The sequence below is a fragment of the Anser brachyrhynchus genome (assembly GCF_964034855.1).
Source record: "Anser brachyrhynchus genome assembly, chromosome: 2".
Lineage (NCBI taxonomy): Eukaryota > Metazoa > Chordata > Aves > Anseriformes > Anatidae > Anser > Anser brachyrhynchus.
This window is the reverse complement of record NC_137695.1, coordinates 20,199,946-20,226,838: the sequence shown is the minus strand read 5'-3', so window position 1 is coordinate 20,226,838 and position 26,893 is coordinate 20,199,946. Positions and strand designations below refer to the sequence as shown.

Genomic DNA, 26,893 nt, shown 5'->3' with positions numbered 1-26,893 from the left:
TACTAATAATTAAAGAAGATGTGAAGAAGAATTCAGTTATTGGTGATGCTGGAGTTAGGTCAGAGAGGAGCTGAGAAGATCTGTGAAATTAGCCTGGTTTTGAATTAGTATTGTATTGTCTTAAGAGCTGAATAACGTTAACCAGCAAGTTATCTCTGCTTTCGTGGAACCCTAGGATCGTGAAAAAGAACACTAAAACACGAATACTTCCAGAAGTCATACCTGAGCCACCTATTATTTTTGCATTATCTTCGGCATCTTCCTTTGCATCTAGAGCCTCACTAATGGTTTCAGTGAACAAATTTGATGATAGCAGCAGTTGGGTGCTCGCATACTCATGGAGCTGAAATAGTGGTAACAAGAGAAGTCTGTTTTGGGAAGTATTCCTCATATAGGGAGAGAATTAAGGAAGTTGGGTACAAGAATATTGCACTTCTGTAAGTTCAGGTCCAAATCTGAATTTGAATATGGAAGCGTGCAAAGTACTGCTTCTAAATCCAGATGCTGTTGTAGAGGCCTTAAGAGAAAGAAAGCTGTATGTTTTGTCTTACTGTATCGGTAATGTTTTACATCTTGAATTTCATGTGTCACTGAAGATGGTAGAAGAAACATGTCCACTCTAAATTTTCTTGTTGTAGCCTTTCTGTATTCAAAGTAGTTATTGTCAAGATTAAAGCTGGTAGTCCTCCTTTGAAATTCAGGCGTAAGTATTCTCCACAAGACTTTCTGAACTGAATTTTTTTAATTATTATTTTCAGTTAGTTCAGAGGAATCGCTTTTTCCAGCATTAAGTCATTGGCAAGTTGTGGAGTACAATGTTCCTTAATGTGTTTAAAGAAGCTTTGCATAGTAGTACAAGTATGAAACCAAAGGAAGTCACGGAACTCGGTAAACGATATCAGAGCACAAACCTTTGGTGGGTGTTTTTTTAGGCTCTATATATTCTCTGTTCCATTTGCAGATAAAAGAGTACCTCAGCCTTGGTCTTTGCCCAACTTGTGTTGCCTTCGGATCTAATTGCCAGCTCTGTCTCTGAGTCGCATTCTGAAATTAGTTTCTCATTCTGCCCTGTCTTCTGGTAATTTAAATGTGTGATTGCACATTTAAAGTCTCCCACTTAATTTCTGGAGGAATTCAGAATTCCCCCCTTCCCATCTGTTGCTAATAGAAACGCAACTAAAACAAGATGTTTTCTCTCATGTTAAAGAACTTTATTGTACAGTGGAAAGGGGTTATCAAGATGGTTTGGTCTGTCAGTACTTGGATAACTTATTTGAAAACCTGACAACTGCTCTTAATATGACTGCATGTATGCATATAATAGGAAATAATTTCATTGATGTTTCCTTGTAGAAGGAAAGGTGCATTGGCCAGATGTTTTATATGCTACTACTGCATTGCTTGTTCTTTTCTTTTCTTTTTTTGGTATAGGCTAGCACAAAACCAACAATATTTTGGGATATCTACTAGAAGATACCAATATAGTCTCAGATTTTCTCAGAACTTTTAACTTACTAGATCTGGATTTTTTTTAGTTATACACTAACCAATTTTTTATTTAAATAAAATATGGTCATTGGTAATTGAGATACTAAAAACATAATGACAGATTCAGGATTATTTTTGAGGAAAATTTTTGGCTTTGTTAATTGTTATTAGTCATTAAACCCATGAGGGTATAAGAACACAAGTGCTATGAGCAAATCTTAAAATTTTTTTTACTCCATCAGCCATTCTTGAAGTTTCAAACTGTGTTTCAAAGATAAACAGTATTGCCAAATTGATAAACTCGGTTGAATTTCTTATCAAACTCCTGTTTTTACGTACTGTGAAGACATTGATGATAGTCTTGCAGAGAAATTTGCGTGTCTCAAAAAAATCTCTCTCCTAAGGGTTGATGTTGTAGCCTAGTTATTTGTAATCAGTGTTAACCCTGATGCTGAGTTTAGTTTTTATTTAAAGCTTCATGTGAATTTTCAGGGCAAAACCCCCCAACTTTTAATCTTGGTTAAGTTTATTATGGATTCCCTACTTAAATATGAGTATGAAAACTTGATTGTAACTAAGCAGACGAATGAATGTGTTATGACAAACTCCAATGTGTTAGTTGCTTTTACTTTTCTGTTTTAAAAAAAAACAAAAACCAAAAAACAAAAAACCAAAACTTTACTACAAATGGCTGATGTTTGTTGCTGTAAAGTGTTTTACCTGTTTGGCAGGTAAATAAATAGCAAAACATATTCATGTAAAACCTTACTGCTTTTGAATGATTATATTACTCTTCAGCCTACCTAATATTTTTATTATTTAATCATAACTAATATTTTGCATAAATTGAAGTGGAAGGTTGTACTTTATTTCTAGTACCATCATGGTAGGATATCATGTGTGATGCATAGATGTGAACTTGACTTATTAATGTGAGATCTATTAATACGAATGTTACAAAAAAGCTTAGTATTAGTTGTACTGTAGTGCTGCTTACATTTGCTGAAATATTGTATCTTGTTCAAAACAGCTTGCTATGGAATTGTTCAAGTACCCACTGGACCTTGGTTTTGCAGAAAGTGTGAATCTCAGGAAAGAGCAGCCAGAGTGGTATGTGCTTTGTTTTTTCAGTAATGCTGGTTATAATGACTGTGTGGATGTTTGCCCAAGTATCCCAGTAATAGTAGAAAACAGCTTAGTTTCCTGTCATAATTCCATCTAGATGCTATTCAAAAAGACCTTTTTTTGAGTGGAACTATATAACTAAGTATTCTGACAGATATTTTTCTTCAAACAACTGTTTCAAAGATTATTTTCTTACCTATGGTGTGGGTTTTGTGTATTTTTGTCTGTTTAATACTTTTATAATTAGACACGGGGAGGAAATAGAACTCTTGTCCAATTTTCTTTTACAACAACTTCAGATTGCTAATTGAAAGATTCAGTCTAGGAACACTTAATCGATAGGGGTGTTCTTAATTGCAGAATCTAATGCTTACTTTGAATTGACCGTTGTCATGTGATACTTCTAATCAAGGAAACATTTTCTTCCTGTTTTCCTATTTACTTATTTATTAATGGTAAGTAACGGGGATTCAGATAATCCTTCTGAGCAAAAGAAACCCCCTTTTTTTCTTGATTACATGCAGTTCTACTGTTTTTTTTTTAACTTGTATTTTATGAGCTCAAGCTGCATGATATCAGGCATTCTTAGAAAAAGAGAATCATGCTTGTCACTATTACTCTTTTTTTGTTGTTTGTTTGTCTTCCAGCAAAAGATGAAATGAGTTTCTTTAGAAAGACTAAGCTGTTGTTTTACCTCTGAAAACAAAATTTTCATGAAAAAATAGGAAAGAAGATGGTGCGGTATCTTGGGGCAGTGTAAATTATTTTTGACTTTCATATCTAAAGACAAATGAAGAGCCCAACACCAAATTTTTAGTTATATCAGTGACTGGCAGCGTGTTTACATGAGCTTTTTGCTGTACCTATTCCCATTTCCAATATAAAGTACTATAAAAATTGTAGGATGACCTCCCAGGTTGTGAATTTTTGGCATAGGGCTGAAGGATCTCTCTCGTTCCTCTACTTTTTTCGTAGCTCATGATTTATATTTTCATAATGCCCTAGAAACCTAGCCTTTTTTACTCGTTCCAGAGCAGATCTGTTGTTGGGAGTAAGAACAAATTGGAGTCAGCGTGCTCTCCAAATATTTGTTAACAGAAAATCAAAACCACTACCCTTTCTAAGGAAAGGTCACTTATTTCTTTTCCTGGGAAGATCATCAACAATGTAAGGTTTTAGGAGGAAGGTTTTTTAATGTTGCTGAATTTTATATATATGTAGTTTGACAACAAAGGAAAATTGTAGAAGGAAAAAGATTGTCAAAGGAGGGTTTTTCTGGTTCGTGATAGGGAATTCTCATCAGGATTTAGGATATAGCTGTTCCTGGCTTCTCCTCACACAAGTTACGAATGAGAACTGCACTGCCTTCTAAAATAAACAGTGTATCACTGCATTTCTGGTAATTTATTGAGTTTACCAAAGAGAATAGCTTTGACAGGTGTTAACACTGCTTCCTGAAATCAGTGAAGAATAGTGATCAACTTAACTCAGTTCTCTGCCCAGCGTATTCTATTCTTGTTTCCACCTAGTAAGACATCTGTTTATGGTGTAGTTCAAGAACTTGATTACTGATTTTTTTTTTTTAAAGAAGCAAAAAGTCTTTCCTTCTATTTGTAATATAAATGAGTTCTTAAATGACCCCATGAGGTAGAGCAGATCGGTAGTAGCTGAAGTCTTAACAACTGCATGCATGTTAGTGAGTTACAAACGTGGTGGCTGTCTCTGAGGTGTCTTGAAGAAGCCCTTAACATACAGAAACTGGCGGTCTGATTCCAGTGGGAAAGCTGGAACTCTATTGTAATCAGTTTATCAGATGCACAAGTTGTACCACACTTAGACAAGCAACCCATCAATCCAATTATCAGTACAGGAGGCTGAAGCTTAGTTTTTCTGGTGGCATTTTTGTCTAGAAACAAAACCAGAATTAAATGAATTGCATCACATTGAACATGCACGTGCTTCTACTTACTTTTAATCTTCAAAAAGACCTGCGAAGTCTTGCACTCAAAGTGAATTTTTCCATGCTGATGTGCTCAGAATATTTTTGTTTTGTTAGTTAGTTATTTTTAAACTGCAGTTACTGGGCAAATAAATCCATCGGATGAGAGACAAAGGTTCGATGCTTGCACTAAAGTTAGCCTTGCTTTAGTCACTGAATGAGACAGGCTAGGTCAGGACCATGTGACTCAAGTAGCTGGATCACCAGAGAACTTTATGTAACAGCAGATCAGAAGTCAGCCTCCCAGATACTTTCAGTTGTTACTCTCTGCTGTTCTGTTCTCTTTGGCATCCTGCAGCTAAGCTGGTGCACGCTGCTGGTCAGTGGAGCTGTGGCTGATATGTAGTCCATGCAGGCCTCCTGGCTGATTGACTTCTGCACTTTTGGTAGTGAGATAGTAGCCAGCATGGGTTTTGAATGGTGAGCTACTAGTTTGAAAGCATAGTTCTGTGCCCGACAAGCCAGACTGTGTCATAGCTCTAGTGGCGTCATATTTTTGTGTGTGTGAGAGGAACCGATTTTTGTAAATGTGAACTGTTTGGTTAAGGGATGCTTTGAGGTGTCTAGTAATTATTTGACTTAAAAATCATAGTCTTGCACGTGTAGTGTGTAACAAGTAGAAGGATGTAATCTGAATATGCATTTTCTTAAATTGCTGTGTAAGTTTTTTGTTTGCTTTTTAATTCTTGTTTTAAAAAAATCTTAATTTTCCCTAAGTTAGCTAGTTTATCTTGTATGTCTCATGGTGAGCATGGAACATAAATCTCTTCAAAATGGGGGGTAACAGCAGTGAGCTCTGCTGGTGTCAGCATTAGCTGTTACAACACTGCGTAGTGGGGGCCTTTTGATGTCTTCAGATGCACCTGAACTTCTGAATCAAAAAACAGGGGAGATACGTGTTGATGTAGGAAAAAATAATATTAGGGTCCATGTGAGAATGTATATGTATGAAGTAGTATGTTACAGGCTTTGGGTCCTGGCTTGGGAAGTTGAATGTTGTGTGTATGTTGCTCAGGCCAGACAGTACTGCTATTCAGTATCCTAAAGAAGCTAAATTCAGGAATTGTAGCACCACTGTTGTTCAGAAAACCTCTTTTCCCGCGTCATCCTGTTTTGAGCAAAGCATTTTTCTTGATGATCTTTTAAGAATGATTTAATTATAGTATTCAGTGGGATATAAATAGACAGTGTGTTTGTTTTACTACGAGCTACTCTTCCTCATGCTTGTCATGAGGGAGCTGGAGTAATCCATGTGATTGAGATACCAGGCAGCACAGAGACATCTGACACTCGCAGTTAGTTTCCGTCCGTTCAGGCTTATTAGCTGCACGGATCCTTGTGAATCCAACATGAATCAGAGAGACAAAGAGATCTCAGTAAAACTTCCTCAAAAGTCTGAAGTTCAGCACCACCTCCAGCACAGCTCAACGTGTACGTGGGAGGTCAGATTGCTTACGGCATTGCGCGTGAGTTAACGTGACGTTGGTCTGGCTCGCTGGAATATGCGTATTACGAGCATGGTGTCGGGTCCGGAAGGAAGGTTGGAGCTGGTTGGTAGAAATTGCTCAGACTTGGTAAAGATAGTGTTTTTTCCACTTGGCATCTCTGTGTTGCTCTTTTTTGATGGCTTGTGAAGTTGAGCGCAGTACTGGCCTAGAACTGAATCCTCACGTTGCGTGACACTACAGCTGGCCTAATGAGCCACCTGGATTTTGGTCCTGGGAATGTGGTGTGGGAGCTGTGACTCCCTGTGGAGCTGGCCACGTTTGAGTATTGCTCATCTGGAGCTCAGATGCGTCTAGGGTTACTGCAGTCCCTGCACTCGCACGTGTATTCCTTAAAATTTGGTGCAGAGACAGAAAGGCTGTGTGCAGAGGCAGTGTAGGTCATACCATATTTAATAGTTAAGGAGTCCGAGCTGGGGAAACACAGCTATACTGTTTACCTCCAAAGCCGGTTCAGGTACGTTGTGCTGCTGTAGTCATAGGTTTCTGCTACTAAATCCTGCCGGACCTGAGCTGTGCCTGCATCTGCTACACAGATGATCCACAGTTGGAATGCTTGAGGATAATTTTTTGTAAATCTGTAATATAACAATGGTTGTAGCTCTCCTCTCCAGATTCCCCCCCCTTATTTTTTTTAAAGTTTTCATCACATGCGTCCACAAGTTCATTATTGAAGAACTGCTCATGTAAGAGTTGTATGATGTGTCCATAGTTCAGCCCCACTTCCCCCAGCATTTATGTAATATAAAATAACCATGCTTGTAGTATTGATTGCATTTTGCCTAGGCAGGAAGAGGCAAAGGAGGAGGAAATAGGAATGCAGACTTTGGATATGTAAATAGGTTTGTGATCAGAGCTCTGACAGCTCTGCCTCAACAGGTTGCCTCCAGGGGAATGGGTTCTCTGTGTCTGCACTTAGAGTCAGTTTTGGTGTGGTTATTAAACCTCTATCTGAAAACTAAAATGCACGTTGGTGAATATGGTCTCAATAGAGGGGAACTAAATTTTGGAAGAAGAAAATGGATAGTAATAACTTGCTGCTTTCTTTTTTCCTTCACTTTCAAATATTGTCCAAATAGCTCATTTCAGGATTAATTTACTATGTGTTCTTTTTGAAGATACCTCTTGAAATAATTCTTAAAGAAATTCTGAAATGAATACATATGTGTATCCATAATTTTCTTTAGAGGACATCTTTTATAAGGATATTATTACAATTACTTTCAAGAGTACTGTAGTAGTAGAAAAGTTGCTTTAGAAAAAACAGAAAAAAATACATTTATTTGTATTAAATAGATTTATTTGAAATAATTTTATTTCTACAGTAGAATAGTAATCTTCTAAATAAGAGAAGTGACTGTAAAATACAAATTGCCAGGAGATTTTTTTTTTTTTTTTAATTACGGGAAACTGCTACTTATTAATGATATCCCCATGCTTCCCCTTCCTTCCTGCCACCCCAAAAGAAGAAAAACAGCCCTGCCTTGTCTTCTATGAATGGCTGTGCAGTCTAGAAGTCAGTGAATGTTTGTTCATAGCTGGCTAACTGGAATAAAAGGTCTGTCTGAAGATACGTAGGCATATCATGTGAAGCTTCTGCTTTCAGTCTGCAATCCTGTGGACTGAGAGATGTGTGGTTTTTGTCTGGTAGACCAGTGACTGCTGTTTGCTTTGCATTTCCTGAGTAGGAGAAAATCATTTTTCACGTTCAGATGATTTTCGTGTAAGTAATGATGGTAGACCTTTAACTTCGTTGCACTGTGACTCAAAAGATGACTGAATTGGTTGGGGTCGTGCAGTAGCTGGTCAGCAGCTGGTAGTACAGGTGGCAGAAGGTGCTACAGAAATGGAATATAGTTTCTGTGTGCTTCCCACTAACTGGTGAACTGAACCTTGTGCACTGTATTGTGTGCTGCGCATGTAGAAACGAGAATATTACTGAGATTTCTGTTTGTGCTGCTTTTTTCGTGCTCCATTTTTTTCTGCTTGTATGCATACGTGCTACTTGGTTACTAAATAAACAGCTAAGTTCATCAACTTATTTGAAGGAGAAATTCTGCTTTTTTTTTGGCTTTGGTTAGTTGCAGTTTACCAAAATGAGCACCTTACCTCTACAGTACTTTGTACTTATGTTAAGCTAAACGTGGATATGTATGCTGTTCAGGCTTAAAAAAAAACATAGTGTAAAGGCAGTATTACACAGTATTACAGCTGTATTATATTACAGAAGGACAGTCAAGCAAACTATCTCATACTCTGTCCTTCAGCTCTTGGTTTAGTTGGGATACTTTTAGCCTGGTAGCAAAAGCTGGGGTGACTGGTTGGAAATCCAGCCAAACGTGATGGGTCTCTCTCCTGGCTTTCTGATGCTTTCCATTGAAGATGAGTGTGTTAATTTTAAATTTTGCGTATGCTTATAGTTGGATGCCTGCAGCGTGTCAGGACTTGCCGGTCTTAAATCTGTAGTGGGAAGTTCATGGCTTTGCACTTGTGAAGTTGGAGCAGTGTGTCATCACTGCTGTTGGATTGCTCTGCATGTTACCACCTCTCTTCTCGTTACCTTACGTGGGCTGAGTGAAAGTATGCCTACATGTCCCCTGTAGTAGGTACTGCCTGGATGGCCTTGGAAGAATGCTGATTTGCATGTTGAGTGCCTCTAATCTTCTTGTCATATTCTGTAAATTTATTGCCTGTACTAGATGTTTTTGACAGAGCTAACTGAATCTGCATATATCTTTAGCTGATGCCTTGATAAAGAGAACTAGGTCGAGTCTCTGTAATTTATCCAGGTATAAAGCCCAAAATGCTTCAGGTAGTCAGTCTGTTTTTCTTTTACCTGTCAACTGTCTGCTTAAAAAAAAAAAAAGTTCTCTCCTCCTGGGACAGATGACTGAATAGAGATGGGGCAGAGATTTGGCAAATTTGTCAGCATCAAGAAATGATTATTTGAAGAGGGAGATGACTTAATTTCTTAAGTTGTCAAGTTGCAGAACATAGCACTTTGGAAGAGAAGTACTGACAGCATGCGTTCGTTTGCTCTATTAGTGGTGTCAGCCAGTTGGGGATTCGGGAATGCTCTCCCCATGGTGGCAGAAGATCTTTTGATTCCTGTTGGTTCTTTACTGCGGCTTATAAGTACTGGAGCCTAGCATAAATCGTAGGTTAGAAATGCTGCAACTTCAGTAGTTTTGCTTCTTTTTGGGTTTCTTGTTTGGAAAAATTGTGTAGCAAAAGTCAGCAAGTAGCTAACTACAGGTAATTGTTACAAGCTGTTGTTTGTAGAGCCATTTGGATCAAAATATGGAAGGTGAGCATTTTGTGTATTTACGAATAAGGTCATAATTCCGAAATACTACTGATAAGGTATCTTGCTAGCAAGCTGTAGTTTAGGAGCTGATAAATAAGGAAATGTGGATTTGATAACATAGCAGTCAGATACTTTACATGGATATTACAGATATTGTGTGTTATGTAGATAACACTATAGGCTATCTAGTATCTAGATATCAGTATTGGCTGGGCTCTATATTCCAACAGAAGCTTTTGGAAAAGAAGTTATGTATAATTAATCCTTTTTGCTCTATTGAACAAGTGAAAAATGGAAATGGTGACTTCAGTAAGGAATAATAGGCAAGGGCTTGAAAAATCAGAATTAATCTCTAATGGGAAGTTTGAAAGTATCTAACTGGTTTTAAGGAAAAATCAAATAAAATATTAGTAAAATATCAGAGTAAAAGGATTTGATATGAACAGGTAGCCTGAGTTTGGTGTGAATGAAGGGTCAGTAATTTCAGTAGCCCCTGGGAATGCTTGTGGATTTTGAGGGATTTTCTGGAGGTTTCAAGGGCTGCAAGGTTGATCTTCTCTGGCTAGTCCTTCTATGTTGGCAGTATCGGTTTTGCGTCACACGAGATAGTTTGAGGAGGTGAATGGAAAAATGAAATGTCACTGGGTTCTGAGGGCTGGGGTAAGTTATTGCCAGCAGATGTAGACATGGTCAGTCTGGTGTACATCCTGTTGCTGGGTCTGTTTTTGTACGAACCGCCTGTGAATTCTCATCTGTTGATAGAATATATGCCAAGATCTAAATTTCCAGTATATTGGTATGCCCCACTCTGCAATTTTTTGTTGTTGTCTGTTGTTCAATGATTATATTTTTATGCAAGTCTTCCCAGAGTATGATATCTGTATATAGGGGAAGCCATGTTTACATTGGCTGTTCAGTCCCGTATCTGCCTGAATCTAACAACCTAATCACTAAAAGTACCCCCAAACTTTTTTTTTAATAGGTAGAATCTACAGTTTTTCTTACGTTCATTGTTTTCATTTCAATGCATTTTTAATACCATTTTTTTCTGTCAAAGAGATGGGCCAAAACATTAGGGAGAGGAGGGATGTGGAAATAAAAGCATAAAAGGCAGTTGAGAAAATGTAAGGCTTCTTCCTCTGTTTGGAGAGGAAGAGATACTAATTTCATACCATTTAGGGGAGAAGGAAAATACACAGCAAAAATGTTTCTGGCTTAGAAGATAATTTTTCATCAAAAAAGGGAAGGAAGGAATTCAACTTCAGTTACATGTGGGTAGAATTAATGTAGCAGCATTGGCAAGCCTCAAACTTCAGATAGGATGTATGATTAACTTTGTATCCAGAAAAGTTTTCTAGATACCATTTTTTTTTCAGATTTTTTTTTGGCAAAAAAGTGGGTATGCGTCTGCCAGCACCATATTGGTATACATTAACTGCAGGGACTACCCATGTGGATGTTTTTACCCTTCTAAACCAGTTTCTTAACCCGTATTAAGATGCTCTCTATTACTTGAAGTAGCAGTGTCTAATACTAAATAGCATATTCAAGGCCTGTAGGGTTGGGAAAGATCCTGTTATGCATGATAAAGAGTATCAGAGATGACTTCTGTGTTTTCTCCTTGTAACACACTTGGGCTGAGACAAAATGGGATGGACTACTGGTGGTGCTAGGTTAAGCTGCGCCACAGAACTTGGGGGATGAGTACCTGGACACAATCAGCTGTGCTGAAGGCCCCCACAGCTACTGATAAGTGGGAGACTGAGGTTGCTGAGAGCGTTGGGGGCTGCCAGTTAGAAAGCCCCTGATTAGAAACTAACTTTCTGATCGGCTGCTTTGGTTTACCTTTGTAAGTCCATCCCCGTGCTTTGGGGGAGTGTCTTGAGTTAGCGCAGTTAGATACAGGTGGGAATACCCAGCGATTTAAAATAGATGGATTTTGAAGCAGATTCAGAAGTAAAGCATAAAAAATGATTTCTGCCTAGCAGCTGTCTCCTAGGCTAAGTTTAAGAAAGTCATGAGTTTGTGCGTGCAGGGTCTGTTTTCACTAAAAACGCGAACTAAAACTTGCATCAAAAGCAAATGGACTTAAAGTCAGCTGAGTAATGATTAACAGGAGCGGCAGAATAAAATGGTTTGTATGTCAAGTTTTAACTCCTGTCAAGGAAAGGGCTGATGTGATTAAATGCAGGGTTTCAAGAACTGGGATACCAATTTGGTGTAACGCTATTTAGCAGTGTATTTCATAAGGCATTGTGTTGTAACTTTAAGGGTGATGTGTTGCAGTCTCTTTAAAAGGTTTCCTTTCAGTTAAATCTTGTTTGTCATTGTCAAGCACTGTAAAACAGTAATTCTGTCATCAAAACATCCTTGGGATGAAAACTATCCTAGAAACGTAGCTGTCGTGCTGGGTACAGTACAGCTTGGGATGGAAAATAAGCTTGTAAGCAGTCTACACACATGGCTGATGCCTGTTCAAAAACTTGGAATATACGAGTGTCAGGGAAAAAACAATTGCCTAAGAAACGTGTCTGTATTACTATGGGGTGGCTGAATTCTCGTCCTGCTCCCTACGGGTGTTCCTGTTAGGTTCTTTATCTGATGGAGGTGGTCATATGGCCGTACGGAGAGATGGCTCAGAGAAGTGGTCTGGCTGAAAACCGGGGGGGGGAGAAGGGAGGAGTATTTTATTTTTAGCTTGCTGATCAGGATTTCCATATGGTCAAATGATTGCTCTTCCCAGAGCAAGGGAGGCGGTAGAAAGTACACAGCAGGAGATGGCCAGTGATCTTCTGGCAGCAGTCAGCAATTATGTTAGCTTCCAGTGAGGCTGAATTAAAGTCAGCTGGAACTGCAGCCTCATTTCTCAGCTAGCAGCTAGGAACTGTGGTCTCTTTGAGCTGCTGTAGATGTTTTTGGGTTATTTAGGTTAACAGGTCACATTGAGACACCCAATTTATTGCATCACTGTGACGCAGGGAGTCAGGCCTGCAGGACTTGGCTTGGTTGGACGGTCATTACGCAGGTGAATGGCTCCATTGGCCCAACTCGGATCACAGCTCAGCAGAGAACTTGCATAAGGATTTTTCAGGTTCTGTTTTCTTAGAACAAGGTACAGTCTAAAATGGATCTCTCCAAATTACGAAACTTGCTCCAAATTTGGAGAACCCCGAGGGGAGAACAAGGCTGTATTCCTAAGACTCTTCTTGTCTTCCCTCCTGCTTGTATAGTCTTGTTCTTATTTACCTACCCTACCTACTGCATAAGTGTCTCTTTCTCTTCATTTCGACATGAATAATCTCGGCTGTTGGATTAAATCAGTTTCTCTGTCTTTTCTCCTTTTCTAATTGAAAAATCAGTGGAGATAGATTAACCAAAAAGGCTTAATAAGAAAGGCCAATAATCCAGTAATTAGACTTGTGTAATATCTACTGCTGGTTTAGTTAGTTGTTAATCCTGGTTAAAATGAAAAGGTGCATTTATCTAAAATGGGGGAGAAAACTTGGGGCCCTGATGTGGTAGAGCCAAATTGTAATGTATATCATAATTCAGTATAGGAAGATGAGTCTATTTAACTCTTGCTTTGCTTGTCTTATTTTGGTCTTTCAGTCTTTAGTTCTTTAGCCTTCATTCTTTATTCTTTTTATTTTACTGTTTTTTTTCTTGATTATTTTTACTTTTTTTATTCCACTTCTCCATGGGCCTTCCATGATTTTCAGCACTTTAGGTTTCTGCTGGGTGACTTTTGAGATTGAACCCCACAGGAGTCAGTGGGTTTTTCTTCAGATCCAGACAGTGTCAGTTCATCTGGGTGCTAAGGTTACAGGGCTAGTCTTCCTTCGCTCAATTAACTTGCTATTTATGTGGTTCTGAAGTGAGTTGTGACAGTTGCACTGTCAGACAGTTCCAGATACAGATCTTGGAGACTGATTTCACTTTACTACTCTACAGGAGACCTCGCAGTCCCAAGCAATTCCTGCTGTGAGTTCACCTGAGTTATGCTTGGACGGAAGCTTTATCCATGAACTTAGCCTGTTCTACCAAAGCCTTGCAAAAATGAGACGTCCACGTTACATTCTGAGAGCCAGTATTGGAATTTTTTCCACACTCCTCCCTCAGATTTAATTCATTTGTCTGTGCCTACAGCACCACATGTGCTCATCACGTGCTTGTGCCCTTCCATGCTGCAGGATCAGTGCCCTTCCACACGGCAAAGGATGTGGTTATTCCCTTGGATCGCAGTCAGCCTTCTTGGTATTTACACACGCACAGTCTCACCTGATGCTGTTTATCTAAGTAGTTGATAGGAGTTTGCCCTGCTCTTGCTGGGCATGAACGTGCCATGTTCATTTTACGTGTCGTGTCGTCCCTCCCTTCCCCCCCAGTTTTTGAATGCTTAGACAATAAATCTCCAAATCCTCTGTCATGGCTAAGACTTATGGCCTACAGCTGGAGAAGAGAGCCCAGGCATTGTCTGCATGTGAATATTACCGATCATGCGACCATCCCTACAGAACCCTTTGTTCAACTGTTGCACAGATAGAAGCTTTGTTCCCCCGTATGAGTTATATGGGGTATGGCATTTAGCAGAGGGGTTCAGCTGTTGTTCACTTAAATGCTAAGGTTTGTCCATAAATTAACTGGAAGAAGGAGATGCTGCTTGGACGTCCAGATAAGGAATTACAAGTAACTGGACTTGTGGGCTGCGTGTATATGGATGCTGCTTTATTTCCTTTCTCCTGCAGAATCTTTTATAACAACATGCATTTAAGCGTTTTGAAGGTACACAAGTTTTTTGTCACTTTACAAATTCTCAGCTGAAACTAATCACTTTTCTAAAGTGATGCATTGCAGTAAGATTTTTAGAGCTAGTAATAAAATGTTAGTTCAAATATAATGCAAAAATCATCCGCTACCTTAGTTATTTGCCTCGAATAGGCAGGGATGAGGCGCATCACGTCCACGTGGCAAAACTGCTGGCTTTACTGGGTGGTGCCTGTTGAAAACGGGGAGAGCAGAACAGGTAGCAGGAGCTGAGTGTGTGTAGGCGGGGAACGAGTTAGATTCATAACCCAGAGAGAAAAGGGCCAAGGGTCACTGTGGTACCTCAGATTACCATGAAGTTACTCTGTTGTAGGTTGTAGCCAGGACTCACAGCACATGAGGTGCTGCCTATCTTCAGTTCAGGTATCTCTGCAGGGGTCCCCAGCTCCATGAGAGCTGAGTGCAGGCATACAGCTCCGTGCCCGTGAGAAGATGCTCTGCAGAGCTCCCAAAGCTCAAATTTTCTTCTGTTGTCAAAGCTCCCTCCTGTACTTCAGTTTTCTGTCTCATATCTTAAATCTTCTCCGCGCAGCCGGGGCTGTAGAGGAGTAGTGAGGGCAGGCCTAATGGACCTGAGCCGTATGGGGGTAGGAGACAAAAATAAATCAGCTTGAAGCTGAGCTCTGAAGAGACTGAATGGAGCAGGCTCAACTCTTACGCACAAAGGATTGGTTCAGTTCCTTGTCACTCAGTGTCCTGTGATTATTTCTAATTTTTCATTCTGCAGTGAAGTTTGCTCAGGCCGTTTGTTTGTTCCTTGCTCATTAATGCTGCAGCTCCCTGCCTTCAGTTTTTGCCAGCATAGCTGATTGTTGGGTTGGGCTGTAAATTCCGTCAGAGATAGGACCTGGATTAAAAGCGTTAAAGAGAAATGGGTTACTTCACTCCATTCCGCTGGTTTAAGTGGCAGCCTTACAGATGGCTGGGTTAGCAGCTGCGGGGGTGGTGGAAGGAGAAATTAACGAGGGAGTGGTGAAGTGAAGGAGAGGAGAACCTCCTAAACTGGTTTTGCCACTGGTGAAAATGTATGACAAACTTCCACAGGCTTGCAGAGGTGGGGCAAGACTGTGTTTCCCTCTCTGTGCTGGATACATCAGCTCAGCTCACGGGCCTTAAGCTGCCAGCTCACAGCTTTGGGATGGGAACAGACTACTCCACGGGCACTGTCACTATACACCAGGCGGAGAATCTGATCTGGTGTATGGGGAATTCATTAAAGTTAACCTGCTGTGTTACCGAGTGTCTCTCAACTGCTTGCATTTAGTGTTTGGAGAGCTGAAGATACAGCCCGAGTACTGGATGTGTAAGGTTTTATTTACAATGAACTGATAGTTCATTTCAGTGGCAAGAGAGTCCTGACTTGGATAAAAAAGCCTTGACTTCAAAAGATAATGGTATAGTGCTCTGAGTCTGCAGGCAGTGAGAAAATGGTTCAGAAGTTTTCAAACACTTTGACCTCTAAATTTCACTGTAGGCTTAATTCTGCCTTGTAATGTTGTAATGTTGCTTATCATTTTACTGGGTCACTGTGAGGGAGGGATAAGCGAAGCAAGAGACAAAAAGCAGGAATCCCACAGATTCTCTTTTTCTCCTGTGCATATGTCTATACCAATGTATTCAGCAAAAATAATTCACAAACTTTTCAATTCTACCCTTCATGAAAGCCTCTTTGCTGCTAATACCAGTTTTGTTATAGGTTAGGAGGAATAGGTAGTCCTGAAGGTACTCTTCATGCGTATGAGTTTCAGGAGTGGAATTTCTCATTCCTCCAGTAAGTTGGGGCAGTCTGTTTCGGAGGCACTTGGAGCATCGTAGGCTCCCTTATCTGCTGACTTGCCAGTTGGCTAATAATGCAGAATTGTGCTGCTCAGGGAGCACAGAGATCTGTACTGATGCCCAATGTCCCTCTCCGTCTGAAGGATGCAGTATTAAGTTTGCATCTGAAGAGCTGACTGTTCCTCAGTTTCTTAAAAAACTTGTTAGATTGGCGTGCTTGGAGTTGCCTCTCATTTGGGAATACGTAAAGGCTGTAATGATGTCTGGGTGTAGGTTCTTGTGTAGCAGTGTTCCTTTGCCCATCATTTGGACCAGCTGAATGAGTATCAAACCTGTTCCATTTCTGTCATCTCTGAACTGATTTGGAATTGATTCATGCTTCTCTGGGACACTTAGAGATACACTTGGTATTAGGAAGTTGATAGAAGCAGCTGTAGCAGAAGGGTTGTGCTGTTGTATCCCGGTGTGTGTCAGAAGAATAGGATGTCAAACTGCGTGTTTCAAGACGTGCGGTCTTTGGGAATTTCAGGGATGAGTCAACTTGCGACCTCCTTTTCATGAACCAGAAAGCAAAATTGTTTTTGTTTTGTCAGAATAAGTGAGAGTCAGCAGGGACTGTGAAGCCAGCCGTAGTATGTGCACTTGTACTAATTATATCCATGGCATAGCTTTGTGATTGACCATCTTGGTGAATAGAGAGATCCCAGGAGAGAGCAGTACAGTAGGGAGTCTTTGGACTGGGCCCAAGTTCTTATCGAGGGAGTCTACCCCATGCTGGTGTTCTTGGAGACTCGTCTCCAGAATGCCAGGGTGTGGAATCCAGGAATTAAAACTTGGAGGTAGAACCGTGAATAGCTTAAACACATCGGGGTTTTAAGATCTGAGGGAGAAGGCTTCGTGACAGACTAATAATACTGAAGTAAGGGTTAAGGGAAAATTACCCATTCGCTTTTAAAGAATGGTTACTTTTTTAATGACACCTAACGGATTTGATTTGTGTGGTTTCTTTTGTAATGCTTCTATGATCATTCCATTTTTTTATTTTATTTTTGCTTTTTTTCCTAGAGATGTGAATTATGCCCTCATAAGGATGGTGCTTTAAAGAGAACAGATAATGGGGGTAAGTTTTATTCTTATTTTTTTTGTGAAGTCTCTTATTTTATGCGAGGGAAATAAGACTGTGCAAAGAATATGTAGGGATTCTCAAAACAAATGAAAGTGAGCAATTGGTTTATCACACTGGCTGGTTTGGAAAGAGAACTATTTCACAGTAACCTTTAGTTGTCCAGCTTAGGATGAATTTCTTTGAGAACATGGATCATTATTCTTAATTTTACTTTTAGATAAAAGTTACACAAAAGAGAAACTGCATTTTAACACAAGATTTTATGGGGGAAATGGATACATTTTGTGGATTTAGTTGGAGTTTCAACACTCACAGAAGCTGTTCATGGGGGAAAGTGGATTTTTGTCTAGCCCTGACTGAACGCACTGGTGCTTTTTCAAAGGATAGCTCTTTCATGCTTGGCTTACCAATAGGTTCTGTAACAAAGAAGTTAGAGCTGAAAAGTTGCAGTAGTGATTACCTGTCCCTTGCATCTTTCTAATTGTGTCATTCAGGGTATCATCAATTCTGCATCTGCTGAGTAGAACTGCTAAAAGAAGTCTCCGCTGAATATTCTGGCTTGGTTAGATTTTTGCTAATAGCTGGGTGGTGTAAATGAAATCTTTCAGTTAATTTACCAGTCACTTCTGGAATGCCTTTTTCTGTCTTCATGAGATGCTTCTAAATTGTTGTGCATCCCCTATTTATAAATAATCTAGTCATTTAGATACTGACGTCTTTCTCATGTGAGAGGAGAAAGGATGATCAGGATTCTGGATTTCATTTGGACAGGCTGTGTTAATTGTGTTCTGGAGATTTTATGCTGCATACATAGTATTCTACCTAATTTTTTTTTAACCTTCAGCTTAGTTGCAGTTGAGTTGCATGAGCACGGCGCCTGCTTGCATTCAGGCTGGTCTACCCTTTCCCTTTTGTGTGCTTTGACTGTAATGTGCAGTATATGTTCTAGTATTCAGCCTTCTAGTGTCTGCTTATCTAGAACATATTAGTGAACGTAGCGTCATTTGTGAGTGTTGGGAGATTGTATTAAGTCTGGGTGTCAGTGAAAATTAAAAACTACCATCTGAAGTGCCAGTCCATACTTTAGCCTCAGAACTGTTCTTCCTCTCTCAGGCAAGTTGATACCTGGCAGTGTGGAATTAATTTCTTCAGAAATGGCAACTGAAGTGTTTTCTGGCTTTATACTTAAAGTAGTGTTTGGGAATGTCTTGCTATTCTGTATGGTAATTTTATTTTTTCTTTTCTAAAAAGTCTTGAGAGCATATTTTGACAGTGTGCATCAAATATCCCAGCATCCTATTGATTCTCTCTTGCAGCTATGTTCCTTGTAATGATGAATTTGTCTGAAAGTGAATGACTACATATGATTGAAATTATTTAAATAGCAAAGATGTTACATTGTGCAAACAGTGTTGTCCCTACTCTAATTTTCATGGCCAGCTATTTTCATCAGTGCAAAGTTCATAGCAGAGAAATCTTGAGAATTTATGTTTTACTTTTTGGAAACAACTCTTCCTTAGCAATAGATGGTGTTGAATGCAGCAAATCCTACTTTATGGACCAAGTGTCCTTTAAGTAACGGCTTTATGGAAGGATGTGAACCTTGGAAAAAATGAACTCTGAGCAGTGTTGTATTTCAGAAACCTACACTGTTAATCTGAAGCTTTCCCTTGGAAGTGTTGCCTCGTAAAAGATTGTGCCAAAACAGTTTAAGACTTAAGGTAATATTGTAGAAGGTCATATCATGGGCTTGTCAGGTTAAAATTATTTTTACAGTAGGATAATAGTTGATTTTTTTATGCTGTTGGCCAGAAAACCAATGCAGTTTTTGATTTGAATATTCAGGTAACTCATACATGGTCTGCTGCTCGTGTGTGTGTATATATATATGTGTGTATATATATATATGTATGTATGTATTTTGAAGCAGTCTTCTGGATATGTGCTTCTTACTAATACGAAGAAATGCTTTGTTTAGGTGTTCAAGATACTGCATTTTCTTTTACGTTAAGAATCTTAATGTTTTTTGTCTAACGAGCTTTTACTGTAGAGTTCCATGACTTTCTTAACCTGCGGTAAGACGCTGTTGTTGCAGGTAGGGTCCTTGCTATGCATTGCTCCCTCATCCTTTGATTGCATTGGTATTTAAAAATCACTTTATTTTCCCCCTGGGTTCATTTTGGACCTTTCCTGATCCAGCTGACCGTGCTTAATGCTGATACCAGGGAATGGCCAGGACTGTTCTTTTAGCAGCAGCCTAAAGCTGTCTGAAGTCAGCTGTATCTGGAAGCAGCTGAACCTGCAGCTAACCAGGACCGCTTTTGTGCAGTGGTGTTACCTTGCCTTTCAGAGCTCCGGGGCACTATAACATGCATATGGCAAAGATGGCAAAGTAGTATAGGAATCAAACTTCTGTTGTTTTCAGGTATTACCAACTAGGAAACAGTGACAGTGTTTGGCTTTTTATTTTTTCCTTCTTCTCCCCTTTCCTTCCCTATGTCATGTGAGGTTCTTTTGTGCATGTTCTTCCTCCCTCTCCCCCTCCTTTTACTCTTCTGTTACAGCTTATTTGACTTTTTGGAGATAAGTTGTCCTTTAAATTTGCTTTTTAGGTTTGATATTTCTGTTCAGAGACATCTTCTATTCCTTAGTTATGCTTATTGGTACAGTTGCCAAGGGGGTAATGTTGGGTTTTCCAGTGTCACTTACGGTAATTAAGGAATTAGAGTTTTCAGTGATAGGATAAAGGCAGCATTCTTGGAGCAGCTCTGTCACACGTCTCCTACAGAACTTGAAAGTGTCAGTATGGGATATAAAAAGAAGGGGATCCTGTTATGGAGGCCAAACATTGGCCCGCTCTCTTTATCAGTATGAACTTCTTGGGCAAGTTCTTGTATGCTGTCTCAGAATAAATTACCAGCCTACAGGTATGTATGTTTTGGTACTTTTGGACTCAGTGATGGTGGTTTTGTGTTTTAATAGAAAAAAAGCCCATCACACAGTTAATTTGTAGGCTTCTGTACAAAGTTTTAATGTCTGTAAGGCTGGTTGCATGGCGAGGCATTTCACAGCTGATCTGTACAATTTGTAAAAGTTTTATATCAGTTTGTTTTGAGTCCACTAAATCACACTTTCATTTGATGCCACTTGGCAGTTGCTAAGTCAAAGGAAATGACAAAGACTAGTTATTTTATGTTCACCTTTTCAGTATGGCTTGTGGTTTTACAGACCTTTGTCATGTTCTACTTCGGTCTCCTTTTCAAGATGGAGGGCCCCAGACTGATGGGGCATTCCTTGTATGAAGCGTGTTCGTCCTCATTCTGCTTCTCAGTATCTCTTCCAAATGATACATAATCTTTACCAGAGCTGAATATGAAATTTTAGAGAAGCAAATCTGTATCTCTCTAGGCTGCAAAATGATTACAGTATGATCTACTGTTCCCTAACATAGAGTGCTAATGTCAACAGGTCAACATTTTTTGGTAGATTTTTTTCTCATTAATTAATAACATTCATTATATTATATAATATGTATACAATATAATATATTATATAATATAATAATACTTATACAATATATATATATAATCTATATAAAATAAATAAAATATATATAATAAATAATATTTTCACTGGCCTAAAGATTCAGACTACCTCGAAACTGGGACAGATCCTGAAATTGGAACAAAAATATTAATTTCAACAAGACTTTCTCCTGAAGACTGTTCTTAAAATTGAGCACTCTTTCTTGCATCCCCTCTGAAAACAAATCACACAAGCGATTTATATTTTTGGGGTATTAACTGTTTTTACAGCCATTGTGAACTCTTGACTATTTGGGTCACTGCAGGTGGAGTGGGATAGGGGAATTTCAGTTTTCCGAGGTAATTGTAACTGTATTAGCTAAGTGGTTTCTCAACAGTGTTGTGGAAGCGTTCATTTAGTCAAGTCAGTGTTGCAGGTTCATCCAGATGGTTCTGCATCAAGGTGCTGGTGTGCCTGGTTCTGGAAGGACGAAAGAGTTGATCTGAAATGGTAGCACCAAGTGGATCTAGCATTTGATGATAAGCTTTTTTGGTACACTGAGGAGTGCACAGATGCCTGCCTGTTCTTGGCTTCACGATGGTGGCTGGGCTTGCTTGTAGTGAGCCCAAAGACAGAATTCAGTTTGGATTTGAGCTGCTTCCTTGTCCCTCCAGGGCTTTCCATTGTCAGAGACCTCTACTATCCCAGAACAGAAGCAGCTAAGATCTGGTTGCCCGTTTTTGTTCAGTCTCTGCACACCTTGTGAAATGGTCATTCTGCTTTGGCACTTGCACGGCTCTTGGAAACAATACAACTGCATTTAGCAGAGTGCACTAATTAGTGCACTACTAGTGCAGCCTGCACTAATATCCATGATGTGTTTTATTTGCCAACAGATTATCTGTGTTGAAGATTATTAAGAGTTGACTGTACTTAGTTGCAAATTTGATTTAATTCATTTGTTAATAGTGCTGAGACACTGCATGATTATGGTCAGGGTGATTGTCAGAAACTTTAGAAATATGCATAAATAATACATTTTAATGTTTTGGCTGCTTATTATCTGCAGTCTTCTATGGGGAAAAAAACCTCTGTGGACCTTGTGGAACTAGGTTTTACATAACATTAGAGATCTTTCAGTGTTCATCGACTGCAGTTCTAGAAATTCTACATTTTATTCTATTATTTCTACTGAAAATAAAGTAGGATTGAGATGAAAAAAGAGCTTTGGGCTTTGAAGATACTTACTAACAATTGCTTGCTAAATTGGGTATTCATGTCCATTTAGGGGCGTCACCATGGTTAAGATACATGACTGAATATAAAAGGTTTTGGAAACAAGGAAAAACAGCAATATATTTCTGAGTTGCGTATTGATTGCTGTCTTATGTTTAAGAAGGCTATTTGGAAGAGCAATTAAAATATTTTTAGCAGTATCTGTACTTTGTATGCGGATTAGTAGTTCAACGCATTTTTTAGAAAAACAGAAAAGCAACAAGTGAGAGGTTTTTTTTGAAGACGTGAGAACTGGCTCTTTGCCAGTTTTGGTTGGTTTTGATACAGTGATGTTTTCTTAACTGTTGCAGTAATTTCTTTTGGGTTTTTGACACTCAGGAGGAAATAAAATCATGATCAGCTAAACTGATTATAGTTTTTTTGAATCCTAATTCTTTCATCCTTTGAAAATACTGTGTGCAGTCTGATTTTTTTTTTTTGTTTTTAAGCAAATTGTTCATTTGGATACGTTGTTGGACCTCCCATTTAAATAGTTTTCTTACAGTAATCTTTACCCGCATTTTTCTTTAGGCCTAAAAGGCTTCATTTTGGTGTACAAGTTGTTGCTTTGAAATCTGATGCCGCTGGATGATGATCAGGAATGCTGTGTAACAGCATTCTTTGTGTCGACTTTTCACCAAGACTTCTTTCATGCAGCTGCTTGGGAAAAGGCCAGCTAACAATGCCGTGGTTTTATGTCATCCTTCGGGCCCTCTTCCCATCCTCTGGGTCAGCGAAGGGATCTCCTAAGTCTATAAAAACATCACATGCTAGCTTTTCTTACTCTTATTATTGGTGTCAGCAGCTCTCACTGTCACGTTTTATGGTCTGATGTTTTCCTGGTATTAATGTCTAAGAACATGGATGGTATAATGGTATATGTGCATATTTGGGCTTTTTAAAGAAGTGCTTATGTAAAAAAAAAAAAAAGTCCAGGCCTTTTGTACAGATTCACAGGACTTTGCGTATGTATCTTTTACTAAGAAAGGCAGGGAAAGCAGATAATTTAAAAATATTTTACCAACCTAAACATGGATCTCACCATATCATCCGTATTATATATTTACTATTTATTTTACTAGTAAATATAACGTAGGAAACTACCTTAGGAATTAGGAAAAGTGTTTAGAGCAAGCTTTAGATAAATGTTTATGACATTTCTTCCTTTTATTGTATAAAATGACTCCTTCAGGGAGTGGGAAGAGACTCACTAATGCCATAGCATACAGGATAAAATTATTAAAGGTATCAGCTTACTTAGAAGATGGAATGTAAGCTGTAGCTGTTTCAAAACTAAACTATTGTGCTTCCAAATGAAGATCCAAAGAGAATTTTTCATACTTACTAATTCTTTTGTTGGGGAGAAAGTATTGATTAATGCAGATTTTGGTGTATTTCTGTAGAAGAGCCTTTTCTTTGCAGATGAGCTTTGTTTTAACAGCAGTTGTCCCTTCATTCTGCGTACCAGTGACTGTCAGCCCCGGTGGTGAGATGCCTAGCAGTTGGTGTTAGCACCCTCTTTTCATCCATCTTTGGAAAGGGCAGATCAAATAATATAGTGAATAATACTGTGTTATCTATAACAATCTCTAAAACTGTTTGCTAGGTTAAGGAAACTACAGGATCTCAAGCAGTTGAGTCTTTTCTGCAAGTTTTATCATCTTGACAGGAAAAGGAAGACCAGGGTCAAACCCGAAGCGTATGGAATGCCTTGAGGAGACACGTAATAAAAGGTCTAAAATAGTCTTACCCTCTGGTAAATAGGGACAATATTGGTCTTAAGTACATCTCTGCTGGCTTCAACTTTCAGAACGGGACACAGCTGAGTCTTGGGGTCAGACAGCAGATCTGCCGGTGGTGAAGACTGTGGGTGCAGTTTCCTGTAATCTAGGCCAGCCATCAGCCTCTGCTGTGCTTTTCCCATGACTGCCTGTTTTTTCACCTGTGGTTTTGCTTATGGTAATCAACCTCAGCATCTGTTGCATCAACTTGCTGATCTGACTGGAAGGTAGACTTCAGTTTTCCCCCAGGTTTAGTAACGAGATGAATACAATTTTATCTGCCTTGGTATGTGGCAGTTGTCAACTTCAGGGAAAGTGAAGGGTAAGGTGGGACCGTGCCTTTTGGTGGCAGCTCACAATTGAGACTGTTTGAGGTGTATCCTTAAAATACCTCTTGGAGTGACTCTAATAAGAAACTAATGTTTTGACAAAGGAAGGTTCTCCCTTGTGAGCAAAATATGCTGTCTTGGTTTAGGCGTGAGCTATAGTTACAAACAAAATAAAATTTCCTCAGTGAGATATGCTTCAGTAACTTGCACAGAACGCATAAACAAATCTTACTTTGGAGTTGGTGCAGGCTTAGGAAATGCCGATGACATCCCAGAGCTCGGTTTTGGGGCCAGACTGGCACTGCAGCTGGACCTACGTGTGATTTAGAGGTTCTGGCCTCCAGTCTGCTACCGCTTTCCTGCGCGGCTTCAACGTGGATTGTGGGATGTGGTCCTAGTATAGTGCCTGCTCTGTGTGTTGGTTCACCACCTTCTTCATACTTGGATGGTGGGATGGATTACTACTGTAGAAGTCTGTTGCTGCTACTTTATTGTAATGTAAAGATTATAAATGCAAGGCTTCAAAATTTGCAGTGGATGGTGATTGAATTTCTTTGCAGTGAAAGTGCTTGTGAATCAAGTTTTGAACAGTTAAATAGTAATCGTAAAGGCAAAAATGTAGGTGGATAATGTACTGTATGCCATTTATCTTCTTGGGTTTTCTTTGTTAATTTTAGATTACTTTGTGAAAGTTTGCTTGAGTTAGAGAGTTCTCTGTTGGCAAATCTTTTATTTGCTGGTGGTAAAATTGAGAGTTACCTATTTGTCACCGAGATAACACGCCAACCATTTTTAGTTAGGATTCTGGAGCCTGAAATTCGTCACTCTGAAAGTTAAGGAATATTGAGTGTTGAAATTATATTTAAGTATGTAGTGTTAGAAGGATTCATTGGGATAAAAACTAGTTAGGCACCTGAAATCAAAGTCTCAGTGAAAGATTTGTAAAATGTGCATGGATTCTGTGCAGGTAATTAAACATTTGGCATGCCGGAACAAAACCTAAAATTGGCAAAACTCAGTAGTGTGCCTTCCTGAGGAATAAGTCAAAATAAATTAAAAAAACCCCAACCAACCAAACAAAAAAAAAAAACTCAAGTGGAAAGCTGGAAGTTTTCATAAGATGTACTTGAACTTTGAAGGTGTTTTGGCATGCATTTCCAACTTTTGATACTGGAGGAAACTGTTTTCAGTATTATTGTTATTGAAGTAGATCTTGGGGTTGTTTTATATGTGGTTTTGATGTTGTTTTAACGTTGGTTGAAGTTGTTCCCTGAAATCTCTTCAAAGGAAAGTGTTTTAGCTACACTTGTGCAATGTTATCTTAGAAAGCAAAGTGGATTTTCTTTTTGAAAGGTAAGGAACGTTTCCTAGAGTTACTGGACTAGAAAGTGCAATTGAAATAAATATAGTGAATTTTAAACTAGCTGTCACCAGTAGGTTGTCTCTAATAAGCAATAGCCAAAAACTGTTGATATTTTAAAATTTCTGGATGGGGGCATTGGTTGTTGTAGAACAGTGGGATGGCTTAAAGGAAAAGAGGCAGTAAATCTGTTAGCCCTTAGCATCCTTTTGTGAGTATTTTTCTTCAGCAGTTTCAGAGAAAGCAGTTCTGATGAGAATGCACAGAAATGAGCAGACTCAGTTGCTGATTTGAATCCTGGTAACAACTTTCTTAATTTCTTGGTTTTAATTAAAGCCGAAGTTTATATTAAAACAAGCAAGCCAGGTGTTATCATCTGGTACAAATATTATTACTGAGAAAGTACATATGTCAAATGGCCACCTTCTCTAAGATTCAAAAGCAGTAAGTTAAATAAGGGAAAAAACATACTGAGTTTAGAAAGCTTTAGGAATACTTTACATGATGCTAATACATGCACTTGCAAAAATGTTTGTCCTCCCACCACTTTCCAGTTAAAGCTCTCCTGAAAGGGAGACTAAAGCAAAAGTAAATTGAGCATAAGCAATCCTATAGTAATAGTAAGACCTTGTTAGCAATTACTGTAAATTGAGATACAGAAAATTTCTAAGTAAAATTAAAAGGAATGAAAAAGAAAACTGTGGCCAGTTGTTTGTGTGCAAGATAAGCACTACCAGAGTCGCAACCAAAGAAGCTTATTGATTTAAGTAAGAAAGGGTGAGGTCTATACAGATTATTTTAAAAGACTTATAGTAAGTTTTATGATAACAAAAATTATCTGAAAAAAATGGAATTAGGTCCTGGCTGAGGTTGGGAAACAATTAGAAATCAGAGTATCCTGTTGTAATTTCTGTCCTGTTTTTGGTGAAGGGGAATGGTAATAAAATTATTTCAGATTCAACACTAACTAGTGAGAATGCTTTAAATGTTACTGAATGTGTAGAATGGTGATACTACAGACTATTTAAAAAATCTTAAAACATGGGTATACAATAATATTTTTCACACTTAAATATTGGGAAAGCTCAAAAGGGCTGGATTTAATTATGTTGGAGGGGTGGAGATGTATAGTTGCTGATGAAGTCAATAGCTTCCCCCAAAACAATGTAATAAGTGATTTGAATGGGAAGTTTACAGTACAGTGTTTATAGCTTAGATGAAGTTGATTGAAAAATGTGAGTTTAATGGAGTTCTAAGTGTTATAAGTCCAGATACGAAGTGTATGTTTGCTTCTCTTACTGGTTCGGGTGGGTGTCTCTTTAGAACGTTTCATTATCCCAGCAGGCAAAGCATCCCTGTCATCCAGTGCGAAATGACAGACAAACGCGGCTCTGTACGTGGCAAGAGGTTCTCTGTTCTGTTGGGAGCCTGAGTGCTGGGCTCTGTCTGAGAGGAGTTGCCTAAAGGAGGACA

At 39.0% G+C, this 26,893-nt stretch overlaps 1 protein-coding gene across 7 annotated transcripts in view; it reads left to right on the top strand.

The window, feature by feature from the left end:
- MLLT10 (MLLT10 histone lysine methyltransferase DOT1L cofactor) overlaps positions 1 to 26,893 on the top strand; it is a 129,832-nt gene that overhangs the window by 11,125 nt on the left and 91,814 nt on the right. For 4 of the 7 annotated variants that reach the window (XM_080579108.1, XM_080579107.1, XM_080579106.1 and 1 more), the window contains exons 3-4: positions 2,519 to 2,598; positions 17,090 to 17,144. In XM_080579108.1, the coding sequence (XP_080435234.1) occupies positions 2,519 to 2,598; positions 17,090 to 17,144 (135 nt within the window). Of the gene's footprint in view, positions 1 to 2,516; positions 2,599 to 17,089; positions 17,145 to 26,893 lie in introns of those variants that run through there. The other 3 variants (XM_080579111.1, XM_080579110.1, XM_080579109.1) reach the window with 3 other exon arrangements.